General features: G+C 38.4%; 1 protein-coding gene across 11 annotated transcripts in view; it reads right to left on the reverse strand.

Moving 5' to 3' along the window:
- ANKS1B (ankyrin repeat and sterile alpha motif domain containing 1B) overlaps nucleotides 1-16,087 on the reverse strand; it is an 895,734-nt gene that overhangs the window by 84,425 nt on the left and 795,222 nt on the right. For 5 of the 11 annotated variants that reach the window (XM_007467170.1, XM_007467169.1, XM_007467178.1 and 2 more), the window contains one exon: nucleotides 15,294-15,473. The exons of the other annotated variants lie outside the window; for them this stretch is intronic. In XM_007467170.1, coding sequence (XP_007467232.1) covers nucleotides 15,294-15,473 — 180 coding nt within the window. The remainder of the gene's footprint in view (nucleotides 1-15,293; nucleotides 15,474-16,087) is intronic. 11 annotated transcript variants of the gene reach the window in all.

Genomic DNA, 16,087 nt, shown 5'->3' on the forward strand with positions numbered 1-16,087 from the left:
TGTAAACTCTATTCTGCTACTGACAGCACATAAAGTAAGCTCTCGGCTGCTGAAATAGGAGAGAACTATAGCCATGTGACCTGTTATTCATTTGTAGAGATAATACATAACCTGCATTCCCTAATATGACAGTTGTAGCCCTAAATGACATTACACAATTATTTATGAAGTCTCTTCACGGGAAAAGAAAAAACAGAGCAGAGGGAAAAAAATGGAACACTGTCTATACAATCCAGATCTTACTGTTCAGCTCCCCAGGTTCCCTGGATGTTGGAGGGAATTTAAGTCAATTGGGATCATGCTGTTTCTTGCAATATGGGCTATTTTACTCGTTCTCCCTCAAAGTCTGGATGCCACCACTCTTGATACAAACATTTTTCAGGGCCATTAGCAGAAATATTAATCACTCATTCAGAACTGCAGCGATCAGCTTTTTATCATAACATGAACTGCTGCAAAGAAATTCCATTTTGCAAAGTATTAATTGTTCTCTGCCTGTAACATCTCTTTAAAATATACATTATGTTCCTTTCTTGTAAATCGACAATGTCATTTTAAAAATTTCAACCCATTTCTTTTTTTTTTTTTTTTTTTTTTTTTTTTTTTTTTTTTTTGACCTACAAATGCATTTACTTGGTAATTGTTCCTGGTCCACTTAACTTAATCATTTGGTTGTATCTCTATGCTTCAGAAGAGTACACCTACTGGGTTATGAGTTTTACCATCTTTTACAACCAAAAAAAAAAAAACAAAACTTTTTTTCTGTGTAATTGACATACAATAAACTGTGCATATTTAAAGTGTACAATTGATATGTATTGACATATGTATACAATTATGAAGCCATCACAGTAATCAAGATAATGAACATACCTATCACCTCCTAAAGTTTCATCATGTCCTTGGTAATTCTTCCCTCCTGTCCTTCCCTGACCCCAGCATCTCTTAATCTGCTTTCTGCTTCCATCAATTAGTTTACATTTTCTAGATGTTTATGTAAATGAAATCATGTATCATATATATATATTTGGGGTCTGGATTCTTACAGAATAATTATTTTGAGATTTATCCATGTTTTTGCATGGATTAATAGTTCTTTTTATTCATTTTAATTAGTGGTATTTTCTTGTATAGATACATATTGCAATTTATTTATTAGTTTATAGACATTTGGGTTATTTTCAGTTTGGGGCAATTACAAATAAAGCTACTATAAACATTTGTGTGCCAGATTTTCCATAGATATATATCTCCTTTCTTCTTGATAAATGTCTAGGGGTAAAATGGTTGGATAATATGAAAAGTATGTTTAACTTCTAAGAAACTTCCAAACTATTTTCCAAAGTAGTTGTACAATTTTACATCCCCAATAGCAGTGTATGAGAGTTCTAGTTTCTCTGTAAACTCACTTACACCACGCATTCTTACCATCTTCCTTACCAACAAAAAAAACTAAAACAAACAAACAAAAAGCTTTAAAGATGCTGTCCATTTACTAATTGAATGCCTACTATATGACAGGCCCAGTGACTGGCCAATAGGATTTTTTGTGACACCATATAAAATAGGGAGAATCAGTTTTGCAAACTGAAGAAGAAAGTATGTCTGTTAGGATCACAGAAAAAAAAAAAGAAAGAAACAACAACAACAACAGTGGAGCTAGGGACAGGATTTGGGGGCTCGAGTCATGTTTCAATAGTGCGTTTGATTTTCAGAATAGCTGCAATAAGAGAAAATGTCATAAGCCTTTAAATAGATGACCTAGATTTGATTTGAATCCACAGTGAGAGCAGGCCTATAATATGTCAGTTATTTTAGATGCCTACATGAATATTATCTGCCTTGTGAGCTCAAAATAAAGACTAGAGCTTTATATGATTGCTGGTGTAGATAGGGAAAGTACCTAGTAGTGGGATTGCTGGGTCATATGGTAGTTCTATTTGTAGTTTTTTAAGGAACCTCCATACTGTTCTCCATAGTGGCTGAACCAATTCACATTCCCACCAGCAGTGCAAGAGTGTTCCCTTTTCTCCACACCCTCTCCAGCATTTATTGTTTCTAGATTTTTTGATGATGGCCATTCTGACTGGTGTGAGATGATATCTCATTGTAGTTTTGATTTGCATTTCTCTAATGATTAATGATGTTGAGCATTCTTTCATGTGTTTGTTGGCAGTCTGTATATCTTCTTTGGAGAAATGTCTATTAACTATATGCTCAACATTGGTTCCTGCCTCTGGTAAAAAAAAAAAAAAAAGAGGTATTGGACAGGACATTCATTCAATGATGTTTATTGAGACTGCACTATTTCCTCATTTTTTTCCCTGTGGAATGTATGGAAAACAAGGTCTGGTTGATTTAATCCTCTTGCATGATGCCAGCCTAAGAGGTCTCCGGTAGAAGGCTACCAGAAGAACTTTTTCCTCAGTTCTGCCTTGTTCAGCACTGAAATCAATACACTGGAGGAATTACTTGAAAGGCACACTTTTTTGGGGTGCACTTTTAAAATCAGCATATTACATAGTTGCGAAGGATCATTGATACATTGAGCATTGACCAAGTTCTAAAATGGCATCGACCTAATAGGATTATTGGATAAACAACTTGATAAAACTGTTTGAGCTTGAAAGGAGTAATATAAATGTAAAATCCTGCATTAAGGTTAAATACACACACACACACACACACACACACACACACACACACACACACACACACCACTGCTCATGGCCACTGATAAAGGCTGGGACATTTCCATAAAGAAAAGCTCAATAAGAATTAACCATATCTTAATGTTGTTAAGCATGAACAACAACAAAGCAGACATGCCCAGAGCTGGGGAATCTCGATGCTGTGTAGCCTGCGTCCCACTTATCAGAATGATATTGGCAAGAGGTGGATGTGGTTAATATAGTGAAGGGAAGGCATCAAATTGTCTTTAGTCTTAAAGAACTATTCTCAGCAAGAGGAAGTAGATTTACTCTTCGTGTTTTCAGAAGATAGCATTAACTAACTACATGGGAGCTTTAAGGAGGCTTCTTTCAATTCAATATAAGGCAAGAGTTCTATTAATTAGAACTTTTCTGATGATGATGGGGCTGGCTGCCTCACAAAGTGGGGACTGCCTTACAGGGACAAGTTCAGGAATAAACTTGTGGCTGTTTATTAAGGATGTATTAGAAGGGGTGCTGCATCAAGACACATTTTCTGGCCCCCTCCCACCCTAAAGTTCTCTGCTTTTCATTAACAGAAGCACAAAAGGATCCTCTAGCCGTAAATGCATGTAGATATTGCAAGTTACTATACATTTTGGTGATACTACATTCAAGCCTCAAAGTAGAGACCGATACAGAAAGGGGGGCGGTCATAACATTTCACAACTGGTTATGTGAAGCAATTGTTTGCTACCCCTGATTTGTAAAGAATGAAAAGTTGGATGTTAAGAGCAAAGGATCTTCTTTAAATACGATGTTTATCCACACCACCTTAGAGGTTCAATTCTCCACTAACTTTGCACTTACATAAAGTATTAGGTATTAGTAACAGGATTTATCAAAGGACTAAAAAAAATTGCACTGAAGCCTTTTGGGGTTCTAGAATTTTTAGAATGTGTCATGTCTGCTGGTATAGACACAACCAGGGTGTTCATCACCACAGTGGTTAAAGCACAGGCTCTGAGGCTAGACAGCCTGGGTTCAAATCCTGGATCTGCTTCTTACAATCTCTGTGGACATGGGTCAACAACACAAAGTCTCCGAGCCTCAGTTTCCTCATTATAAAGTTGTATTAATCAGTGCTGGCTCTGACGATAATGACGATGAGCTAACTACCAGATCTAAGCTTGGCAGATGATATGCTACTATTCCAGGTAGTCTGTTTCTCTAAAAGATTTAAGACCATCCCAGTTTGTGTCTAAGCTGGAGTCCTGGAAACCTGTGGTTTTGTGGTGCCTAATACCTGTGTAAAGTAATCTGGTCAACAAGTATTTATGGAATGCTTATTACAGGGAATTAAAAAATAAGGAAGAGTCAGGCCTCACCCCTAGCACTCATACACTTTACTATAAGAGAAATAAAATAAAATTTAATATACAATATAATGACATTTTTAATATATGTTAACTCATAAAGTATTTAAAAGTACTTAAGTATGGATACCATCCATAAATCCTCTCCAAAGAGCTCCAATGCTAAATAGGTTGTAACACAGACGGGAACCTCCTGTACAGTGTTTGCAATCCTAAGAACTATTGTTTCCACATCTCTGGAAACGTATTAGCTTGGGACCTACCAGCTGGAAAACAGAAATAGTTTTGTAAAACACAGCTAAATATTATGAGCTTTACTTTAAAATGCATTCATTCCCAGTTGCAGTTGAAAAAGCATAGTGTAGAAGGAAGCTAGAGTTATCTCAAAATAATAACAATTTCTAAAAACACCCAAATGTAGAGCTGTATACTTTGTAAACTACTGTGACAACTACTACTTTATTTGTGCCTCACAACAGTGATGGGAGGGGGCCTTAATCTCACTTGAGGAAGAGAAAACTAAGGCTCTGAGTAGCTAAGAGGCTTGTTCAAGGTTACAGAGGTATCAGATATCAGAGACAGAATTTTTAATCTGACCTCATTACTTCAAATCTGGTATTTTAAAAAAGCTCATCAAATCAAGTATGCAAAAATGAAATGAATACCCATGTAATATAACAACTGTCCATCAGATATTCTTGGAATTCGGACATCAGAGCGGGTTTATTCAGGTGCCCACCACTGCTATTTTTGTCTGCCCAGAAACCATGGCCACTTCTGCTCATGAAAGCCTGTCCACAGGAGGAGTTTCTTTGCCATCCCTCAGTTCCTGTGGTTCAGGTGGAGCTAAAACCATCTCCAGGCGTGTGACCTATGCCTGGCTAATCGCATCTCACACACACACATGCGCACGCACACACACCATGCACACACACACCACACACACACATATGCTCCTCTCCTGTGTGACTAGCTCAGGACACATAAAAGATCCAAACCAGCCTGATCTGAACCAGTGGGACTCAATCCTGGGGCTTTTTGGGGAACTCTTGGTAAGATAAACCCTCTTTCTCACAGGTTCCAGTTTAACAGGAATTGGACTTGAAACTCCCCTCAGGTGGAGAAAGCCTGATTGGGAAAAGAGCCAACCCAGAGGACAGCAGAGCTAAGACATGAAGAACCTGAGACCAAGATGTCACATGAGCACCTGAGCCCAGGCTACCAGGACTTTGTACCAAAAATGACCCAAATATGTGCCCTTTTCTGCTTAAGACATCTTGAGTTGGATTTTTGTTGCCTGCATGCACTCAGAAGAGTCCCTACTGATTTATTACTTTAGTCATACATAAACGGAAGTAACTGAGACAGGACCGCACAATAAGCCCCATTTCCTCTAGACATTAAACACCTTCCCTTTATTTTCTTTAACACTGGACAAGAAAAGGCAGAAGGAGAAGAGAATTCTCCTACCCTGAAAACATACCAAGGTCAGGTTATAAGAGCCAACACTGCCCTGTGCACCCAAGAACTGGACTGAATCTAATGAGAAACATTCCAAAAATTTAACAAGTGGAAAAAGAGAGCCTGGTGTGCCTCTCTGCAAACATGCCGCTCAATGTCAGCCAGCCTAAGGCACCACGAAATATCACAAGGTCAATTCCACTAAAACAGGGTTTTTATGTATTGTCCGATTTATTATTTATTCAGTTGAAAATAGGATCCTTTCTGTTCATGTTTTTTAAAAAAATCCGTGACCTGGTTTTAATTGGAAACATTCTCCCTGGTTAAGTACCAGCACATGATGGGTAGGTGGAGACATCACGGCTTCCCTAGCAAAGAGAAGTGGAGGTGTTTAGGTCTGATTGCGTCGGTCAGAATAAACTCCTGGTCATCTAATGTGCCTCACTGATGGACTTGACAGAGAATGAAAGAATTGAGACTTGTAAGATGAGTATCAAAACGTGAAAGCGACTCCATCTGAGTGATTCTCCCACTTCTTCCTATTATTATTATTTTTTCGACTGTGGTACAGGATAGACGGTAACACTTCAATGTTGCCCATAAGACGATAATCATACTGGAATTTCCAGCACCAAAGTTGTCAAGGGGAGAGCATATATATAAACTTAAAAACAATTTGTTTTTAGTATCCTTATTGGAGTATAATTGATTTACAACGTTGTGTTAGTTTCTGCTGTATAACAAAGTGAATCAGCTATATGCATACATATATCCCCATAACCCCTCCCTCTTGAGCCCCTCTCCCACCCTCCCTATCCCACACTTCTAGATGGTCACAAAGCACCGAGCTGATCTCCCCGTGCGATGCAGCTGCTTCCCACTAGCTATCTGTTTTATTACATTTGGTAGTGTATATATGTCAATGCTACTCTCTCACTTCGGCCCAGCTTATCTTTCCCCCTCCCCATGTCCTCAAGTCCATTCTCTATGTCTGCATCTTTATTCCTGTCCTGCCCCTAGGTTCTTCAGAACCTTTTTTTTTCAGATTCCATATATATGTGTTAGCATACGGTATTTATTTTTCTCTTTCTGACTTACTTCACTCTATATGACAAACTCTAGGTCCATCTACCTCACCACAACTCAATTTCATTTCTCTTTATGGCTGAGTAATATTCCATTGTATATATGTGCCACATCTTCTTTACCCATTCATCTGTCGATGGGCACTTAGGTTGCTTCCATGTCCTGGCTATTGTAAATAGAGCTGCAATGAACACTGCGGTACATGACTCTTTCTGAATTATGGTTTTCTCAGTTCATATGCCCAATAGTGGGATTGCTGGGTCGTATGGTAATTCTATTTTTAGTTCTTTAAGGAACCTCCATACTGTTCTCCATAGTGGCTGTATCAGTTTACATTCCCACCAACAGTGCAAGAGGGTTCCCTTTTCTCCACACCCCCTCCAGCATTTATTGTTTGTAGATTTTTTGATGATGGCCATTCTGATCGGTGTGCGGTGATACCTCATTGTAGTTTTAATTTGCGTTTCTCTAATGATTAGTGATGTTGAGCATCCTTTCATGTGTTTGTTGGCAACCTGCATATCTTCTTTGGAGAAATGTCTATTTAGGTCTTTTCCCATTTTTGGATTGGGTTGTTTGTTTTTTTGATATTGAGCTGCATGAGCTGCTTCTATATTTTGGAGATTAATCCTTTGTCCGTTGCTTTGTTTGCAAATATTTTCTCCCATTCTGAGGGTTGTCTTTTGGTCTCGTTTATGGTTTCCATTGCTGTGCAAAAGCTTTTAAGTTTCATTAGGCACCATTTATTTTTGGTTTTATTTCCATCTCTCTAGGAGGTGGGTCAAAAAGGATCTTGCTGTGATTTATGTCATAGAATGTTCTGCCTATGTTTTCCTCTAAGAGTTTGATAGTGTCTGGCCTTACATTTAGGTCTTTAATCCATTTTGAGTTTATTTTTGTATATGGTGTTAGGGAGTGTTCTAATTTCATTCTTTTACATGTAGCTGTCCAGTTTTCCCAGCACCACTTATTGTAGAGGCCGTCTTTTCTCCATTGTATATTCTTGCCTCCTTTATCAAAGATAAGGTGACATATGTGCATGGGTTTATCTCTGGGCTTTCTATCCTGTTCCATTGATCTATATTTCTGTTTTCATGCCAGTACCATACTGTCTTGATTACTGTAGCTTTGTAGTATAGGGAGAGCATATATTTTGAGAAAAGGCAGTTAAGCATCCACATTAACAAACTAGGTATACAACACATCAGGTTTAAATTCCAAGTATGAAAGCACCGTTTTCCACTTTTGCTTGGCATGATGCCTTTGGGCATAGATGGTTGATGGTCCAGAGTTCCTGGCTTGAAACAGGGCACAGATATCATCAACATCCCAAGTTATCACTGAAGCTGGGGTGTTAGCTTGTCAACTCAACAAGCTGTCACATGGGAGGCTCCTGACGGAAGAGCTCACTGAGTTTATTCTTAACCTCCTTTTTTGGGTTATGCATTATCTGTCTGTGCTTAAGTATTAGAAGCTGCTCTTTAGACCTTCACGGGAAAAATTTTTGAAGTCATGGACACGCTGAGCTTTTCTGAGCAGTGGTGACGTGATGAAAATCTAAATTAAAAATTAGCCACTAACTCATGGACATTTGAAAAAATCTAATGTAACTCAGTAATAAAACTTGTTTAGTGGGGGAAAAATCACTTTGTAAAATGCTGTTCTTTTCAACACAGTTGTACCATTTTTTGAAGGCTGATCCTGTACATTCCATAACATGAGAGCAGTGGGTAGAATTTCTAGGAACACCAGGCTTCCTTTCCCAGAGAAAATACAGAAGAATAAATTACTCCCTTATTTCTCAGAGGCTGGCTCAGTGTTTGCCTCATGGATTTTGAGGCTATCCATGCTTTCTAGTTAACAATTTTGTGTACTTTATATTTCAAACAAGTTTTAAAGTTCATTTAAGTCAAAAGCAATCCTTTCTTTCTCACTTAATGTTTTCTCTTACCATGTTACAATATTAACGTGTTATTACTGTAAGATATCCTTTGCTACATACTTTTGTATGCTGAATTTGCAGAGAACTCTTCCATCTCTCCTCTGCTTTCCCTGGCTTTGTGATCATCTCACAGATCCCTTTTCCATCATGAAAGATCCTCCTTGGCAGCCTTCATACTTATACAATTAAAATAATACGGAGGAAAATTCCAATTCCATTCTCAATATACATTCTAAGCATGGACATAATACTGGAACAAAAGGATAGCCTTTATAGAATGCTACAACCATCTGAGCACTTACCTTTCTAATGTCTTTGGCATTAACTGGCCCTACAATGAATCAGGGACCTTTGAATTAGGGACTGATATAGATGATATATCTGAATTGATAGTCATATCATCTATCTATCTATCTATCTATATATATACATTGTGATTTACAGTTTAGAATATACTTAAACATAAATTATCTGACACACACAAGCCTGCGAGGCAGTCTTTATCCATGTTTTAAAGACAAGGAAACCGAAGTTCAGAGAAATCGCATGACTTGGTACAGGTCACACAGCCTGAAAGAAACCAAATCAAAACTCCAACTGAAGATGCTGCTAAGGAAACAGCATCCACTAACTGGAGAAACCCTCACAGGCAAGAACTTCTCTGTATATGCAGTAAACCCCACAGCTACCTACAAAGCTTTTCACAAACATGTGAGGAGGGCAGAGTTCTACCAAATGTGCAGGAAGGGTTTCCACTAAGAGGATCAACAAATAAACACTGTAGAAACTCAGAAATGGATTAAAGACCTAAATGTAAGGCCAGATACTATAAAACTCCTAGAGGAAAATATAGGCAGAACACTCTTTGACATAAATCGCAGCAATATCTTTTTAGATCCATCTCCTAGAGGAATGGAAATACAAATAAACAAATGAGACCTAATTAAACTCAAAAGCTTTTGCATGGCAAAGAAAACCATAAACAAAACGAAAAGACAACCTACAGAAAGGGAGAAAATGTTTACAAATGATGCAACCAACAAGGGATCAGTTTCCAAAATATACAAACAGCTCATACAGCTCAATATCAAAAAAACAAACAATCCAATCACAAAATGAGCAGAAGACCTAGATAGACATTTCTCCAAAGAAGACATGCAGATGGCCAATGGGCACGTGAAAAAATGTTCAACATTGCTAATTATTAGAGAAATGCAAATCAAAACTACAATGAGGTATGACTTCACTCCAGTCAGAATGGCCAGCATCAAAAAGTCTACAAATAATCTTTTTTTATCTATCTCCTAGAGTAATGAAAATAAAAACAAAAATAAACAAATGAGGCCTAATTAAACTTAAAAGCTTTTGCACAGCAAAGGAACCCATAAACAAAACAAAAAGACAGCCCTCAGAATGGGAGACAATATTTGCAAACAAAGCAACCGACAAGGGATTATCTCCAAAATATATAAACAGCTCATGAAGCTTAATATCAAAAAAACAAATAACCCAATCAAAAAATGGACGGGAAATTTAAACAGACATTTCTCCAAAGAAGACACACAGATAGCCAAAAAGCACATGAAAAGATGCATCAACATCACTGATTATTAGAGAAATGCAAATCAAAACTACAATGAGGTATCACCTCACATCGGTCAGGATGGCCATCATCAAAAAATCTACACACAATAAATGCTGGAGAGGGGGTGGAGAAAAGGGAACCCTCCTACACTGTTGGTGGGAATGTAAATTGGTAGAGCCACTACGGAGAACAGTATGGAGGTTCCTTAAAAAACTAAAAACAGAGCTACCATATGACCCAGCAATCCCACTCCTAGGCAAATATCTGGAGAAAACCACAATGCAAAAAGATACATGCACCCTTATGTTCACAGCAGCACTATTCACAATAGCCAAGACATGAATGCAACCTAAATGTCCACTGACAGATGAATGGATAAAGAAGATGTGGTTATATACATACAATGGAATATTACTCAGCCATAAAAAAGAATGAAATAATGCCATTTGCAGCAACATGGATGGACCTAGAGATTATCCTACTACTACTATTATCCTACTAAGTGAAATAAGCCAGACAGAGAAAGACAAATATCATATGATACCACTTATATGTGGAATCTAAAAGAGATATCAATGAACTTATTTTCCAAACAGAAACAGACTCATGTATACTTGAAACTAACATGATATTGTAAATCGGCTATACTTCAATAAAATAAAATTTTTCAAATTACGTATTTTTTTAAAAAAGGGTTTTATGGTGAGAACCATGAGCTGATTCAGTAAGTTTCCACTAAACTACTAGCAATTTTATCCTCATTCTGCTCACTGTTCCTATGTATGTATAATCTGTTAGAGCATAGGGGAAATTAGTATGTACTGAACTGTTACTAAGATATTCTATATCATTTTAAAATAGAAGTAGCCCACCGGGCATCAGGGGCCATAGAACAGGACATGGTCAGGCAGACAGCTTGAGTCCTGGCTCTGCCATGTAGCAGCTGCAAGGCAAAGCACTCACCCAGCTGGGTTCCTTGAGTATAGAAGGGGCTGCCGTAAGGTTTAAATAAGATACTGCATGTGGAATTTCAGACATGGATGGGGCCATGGCAGGGCTTCTATGTGGCCCAGTTTCCATTTCTCTTCCTCTAACAGAATCAAAAGAACGACCATTTGTAGAACTAATATAATATGTAAAGTGCTTTCAAATAAAGAAGTAATTGATCTAGTCATACTTATTAATACTGTTTGGATCAAGATATATTAGACTTTCAACTGAATCAACTTTCTAGTGATTTAGAAGCAATTTAGACAAAGCCTTTCTAGCGCCTGACATATTGCCCCAGGCAAGTTCTGATTTGGTTTCTTTCTGGCTGTGCTACCCCCACCAAGTCACATAATTTCTGTTTCCCAGTCTTTGAAATGTGGATAATGTCTGTTTCTAAGGTTTGTATGCATCAGGTAAGGTAACTGCCTCAGGCAATACTGATATTTCTAATTAGATGAGAGTATTCAAAACCCAAGAACTTCTATAGTGTGGGTCTTCTCTTACTGTTTAGGAGTCTTTTTTATTCTGTGAAAATAGAAGTATTATTTCATTTTTCTGTAAGTATTTGGTTATAAGTTTCACTTTGGGAAGCTCCTTTTCCTTTTTTCATAACTTTGGAGAATGTGGTCCCTAAACTTTATTAATTCCATTACTCTCATTTATTATTCATTTTAAGAATGTTTTGACTTCTCCTAAATATCACTCAAGAAAATTTCTAAATATTGCAGTTAGGTCCTAAATACTGGAAATATTTTTCCTCCTTCTGTTATTATTTTTCATATTTTCACTTACTATCTCATCTCCACAGAACTTGGTCTTAAAACCTGATCTGCCATGTGCTACACACACATAAATAGTTGTGTAGGATACCTTGTTTGTGCTAAAATGAGATGACAAGATATGACAGTAGTTTGGAAATTTAAAAGCAAGCTCTATACGCATTAAGGTATTACTATACAAATGTGAATGCAACATTTATTTATTAGGGATATGGAAATAGGGGAGCCTTTCAGACCTTCTGAGCTGAGTCCAATTTAGAATTATAGGCTAGAAAGCTACGTTTTCAGCATGACAGGCAATCCATTGTTTAGATGTGTTTACATCATTACATTTCATGGTTTCAAAAATCCTATCAGTACTGAACTTGATTTTGTTTCTCACGTATTTACTTAAGACAATTTGATGCCACAGTATTGCTTACATCAGAATAAAAGCAAACAATAGCCGTACTATTTAAAATCCTCTGGATTCCAAGACAAGTATTTTAAACATTGGTTCGAATTGAAAACAAGTAATCAAACACTGTGTTACCTTTTAAAAAAATATTTGCTAACGAACAAATTTAATAGGTGGAATGGACATTAAATTTATCTCAATTTAACCTTCAGCATTGGCTTTTCAAGTTAAAGCACTTCCACACATCTGCTGGGCAAAAGCTATGCTCCTACGAATTACTGCAGCCACCAAGAACTTAAGGTTCCTGGCCTATGGCTAGAATTCCAAATCACTCTTCTGGGGGCTCAGGTAAACCTGAAGCAGTAAAGGGGTTTCTGAGAACAAGGATTTGTCCAGGTGATTTTCTTTTAATTGCGTTTTCCTTTCTTTTAGTAAGTAAGTAAGAAAGCCTGAAGGTGGACTTCTGCCTTTTAGTGGGAAACAGGCTGGTTAGGCATGCGTTACCCGACCTCAAGTAAGCCCCTTGGGAGAAACCCCTTGGGAAGGAACCTCAGGGACTGAGCTCCTGGTTGGAAGGAGGTGTAACTAGCTGCTTGCTTACAGGAATTTTAATTGCTAAAATTGCTAATTCAAGTCCTTAGGAAGAAGACTTGAATTCAGCTTTACTGGCTAAAGGCCTAACATTGGGGAAGATGTGGTCTAGAGACAGTTTGATGGGTTCTAAAAAAAAAAAAAAAAAAAGCGAACGGATTTCAAAAATTATTACAGCAAATGACCAGAAACAGAATAAGAAAAAACATCAATTGGGTGGCTGAGTGGTGAAAAAGTCACATAAATAAAACTGTTCAACAACAAAATTACCGAGTATTTCATATTTTGACAGGTTAAAGCTTTGAAATGGTTCTATTTTTTAAAAGGTACCCATTCATTTCTCCACGAGTTTTGGCATTTCTAGACTGGGAAAGAGCCTCAAGACAAATAAAAAACTGCAATTAACACAGCCTAAAGAGCTGCAATCCCAGAATCCCTTTTTCTTATCGATTGGATTCCTGTAGTGCCATCTCCTGTTTATTCTGCAGCAAAAGTGCTGTATTGAGCAGTGGGATATTAGAAAGCTTCTAATGAGCTCCTGGCTGCTGATGGAGGCCTAGGTCTCCATCAGTCATCCGATCATTGTGAACAGTACACGGGAGGGAAATAAGCACATTCACACAGACCTCCCATAACTCCCAACTCATCCACTGCTTACCTCATTTCTCTTTGTGCATTTTGGCCTTTCTCACCTGGCCAGATAAAAGTTCATTCAATTTTCTCAAGGGCAAGACAATTCCAGAAAGGGATGCATTCTGATTGGAATGACAAGAAAAAGATCTAGGCTCTTCAGACGGTAATACTGCCCCTAGGTTGTGAATCTCACAAAGACCATAAGGGAGCAATTGCTAGATTACCTCTGAGTGTGCATACTCAGGCAAAAGAGTAATTAATTTCCTCTCTGAAAAAAACTGCACTATGTGGAGAACTCGCATAAATTACATGAGCAGTTCAGACAGGTGATTCTCTTGCTGAATTTGGCACAGTCAATAACAGATAATGCTTGTTAATGGATGATCCGCCCTTATCCAGGGAAGAAAAGGGTCCAGGAAAGACCCAGTTTGCATTAATACATAAAGACTACATGGTTCAAGGTTAAAACAAACCATGTCTCTGAAATGCTGTCATTAGAGAAATTTAACCACATATGTGATCCACAGATACTAACAAATAGCAGGAAATGTATGAACATCTTGGGGAAAAAAGCTTTTAGATTCTTTATTTTAAAAAAAATCAGTGAAAACAGTAATAAGGATTAAAAGACAATACTTAACAAGAGAGAGAGGGAAAATTATTCTTTTCTAGTCTCTCCCACATTTTCCACCTCCCTTCAATAAAAGATTCTCCATAATCCCAACATTGCTATTATTTGCACAAAGAACCCTGAGAACAATTTGATATTGAGCAAGTTGAAAGGAGACACAATATCTCAGACCCCTTCTCTCCAGGGCATATGCAGGCAGAATAGCCATGGCTTCCAGAACATTCTCTTCACATTTTTCTTTCGTGAGCGGCAGCACTGAATGTTTACCAAAGGCTTTAAAAAAACAGTACCGCACCAAACAGCTGAGAAAAATATTTAACAACCAAGGCAACGCAATTGCAGTCAAATTTTCACCTCAAGATTCTCATCTTAGGTGTGGGAGGCAGAGAAGCCTCTCAACGCTGAGTCTGAACCTAGAATGAGGATGAAAAGGGTTGATTCTGCCAACAGCTGTCAACAAATGCATAGCTGTGAGCCTCGGGGTGACACTGCAGAGCTAGCTGCCCATCTGAATGTGCTTTAGGAAGAGCACCACTATTTGGTTATGGCTGACCTGAGTTCCTGAGCAGCAATCTGCGGACAGGTGAAACACGGACATCCATACCCAAAACATGGAAAGGTCTGAACAGGACAGACCTCTCTCTTCAGTTATTTGTGTCAGGCAGCAGCATCATTTTCAACCACTCAAGGTGACAGTATGAGATGGATGCAACTAGTCCCCATTGTACAATTCTACACAAATGTGTAAACTTGAGAGAAAATGAACCACATTTCTCGGAGTTAATACTCTCCCACCCCCAACTTTTGCCCTGTCATCTGACCAATTTACATTCTATAATCTAGACTTTTATGATTTATTTTTTCATTATGACTTGATTCTTACACAGTATTACTCCCTTTAGGGCAAAGACTTTCTGGGTGCAAAGAGATCAGACATAATTTCTTCAGTAAAGAAATGGATAACAGGGATCAGTGTATACATTCCATTCCCAGAAAGGTCCATTTCATTCTAGTTCAACTGAGCAGAGAACGAAAGTCATGGCATAAAATGATAAAACTCCAGTTACGTTGTGCACAGCAGGCATCCATTGTAAGCAACTGTTCAAAACTGGAATGCATTACTTGATATGGGTGAAAGACAAAAACATCACAGACGCTTTGAACACCTTACCTGGGCCATCTGCCTCTCCAGTTTTGATCGGGGAATATCATCAAAGTAGTTTTCATTCCTTCTCCTCCTTGCATCGCCCTGCATGATAATGTGAGGAACGTCTAGGGAGCCACCAGTGGTGTAAGTGCTTTGGCTAAGTGATGGAGACAACTGAGGAGGAGTGTGATTACCACTGGGTTCCTGAATGGAAATACATCATGAAATAAATACCATGTTCTTGTGGCTGACCTCTGGTTTCAAAACTGTGAAATACTGACAAGATACACTGCGGGGGTGGGGAGTCATTTTTGAATCAACTGCCAAGGAATTGATGACATTCTACCATTTTATTAATGGCACAATCAATACCTCCCCACTAAGCATTTCAGGTTGAAGGTTTACAATATCAACAATCAGGCTCTCTTTTCTTAAGCCAGCACCATGGATGATCCCAGGAGAGAGGCACACATCTGCTGGGCACCCCTGACACTATCACTTGTGTTTACAAGGGAAGGAACTGTGTCTCTATGTGGACAGAGGGGCCTCACCATGGTAGATGCCATGACAAGAAAGCTAAAGTGGGACCTCATGGGTGTTGATCCTCCATCAACGAGTGGCCTGGCAATCCCTGCCAGGAAGAGGACACAGTATGGAAATGGCATGTCACACGCACAGACTGCAGAGCAATGCATGTAATGACAGAGGATGGGCTTCAATGGCAAAGAGAACTGGGGGAAACTGGTCAAGAAGTAAGATAGGGGCTTCCCTGGTGGCGCAGTGGTTGAGAGTCCGCCTGCCGATGCAGGGGACACAGG

Source organism: Lipotes vexillifer, unplaced genomic scaffold (genome assembly GCF_000442215.2).
Source record: "Lipotes vexillifer unplaced genomic scaffold, Lipotes_vexillifer_v1.1 scaffold237, whole genome shotgun sequence".
NCBI classification, from domain to species: Eukaryota; Metazoa; Chordata; class Mammalia; order Artiodactyla; family Lipotidae; genus Lipotes; species Lipotes vexillifer.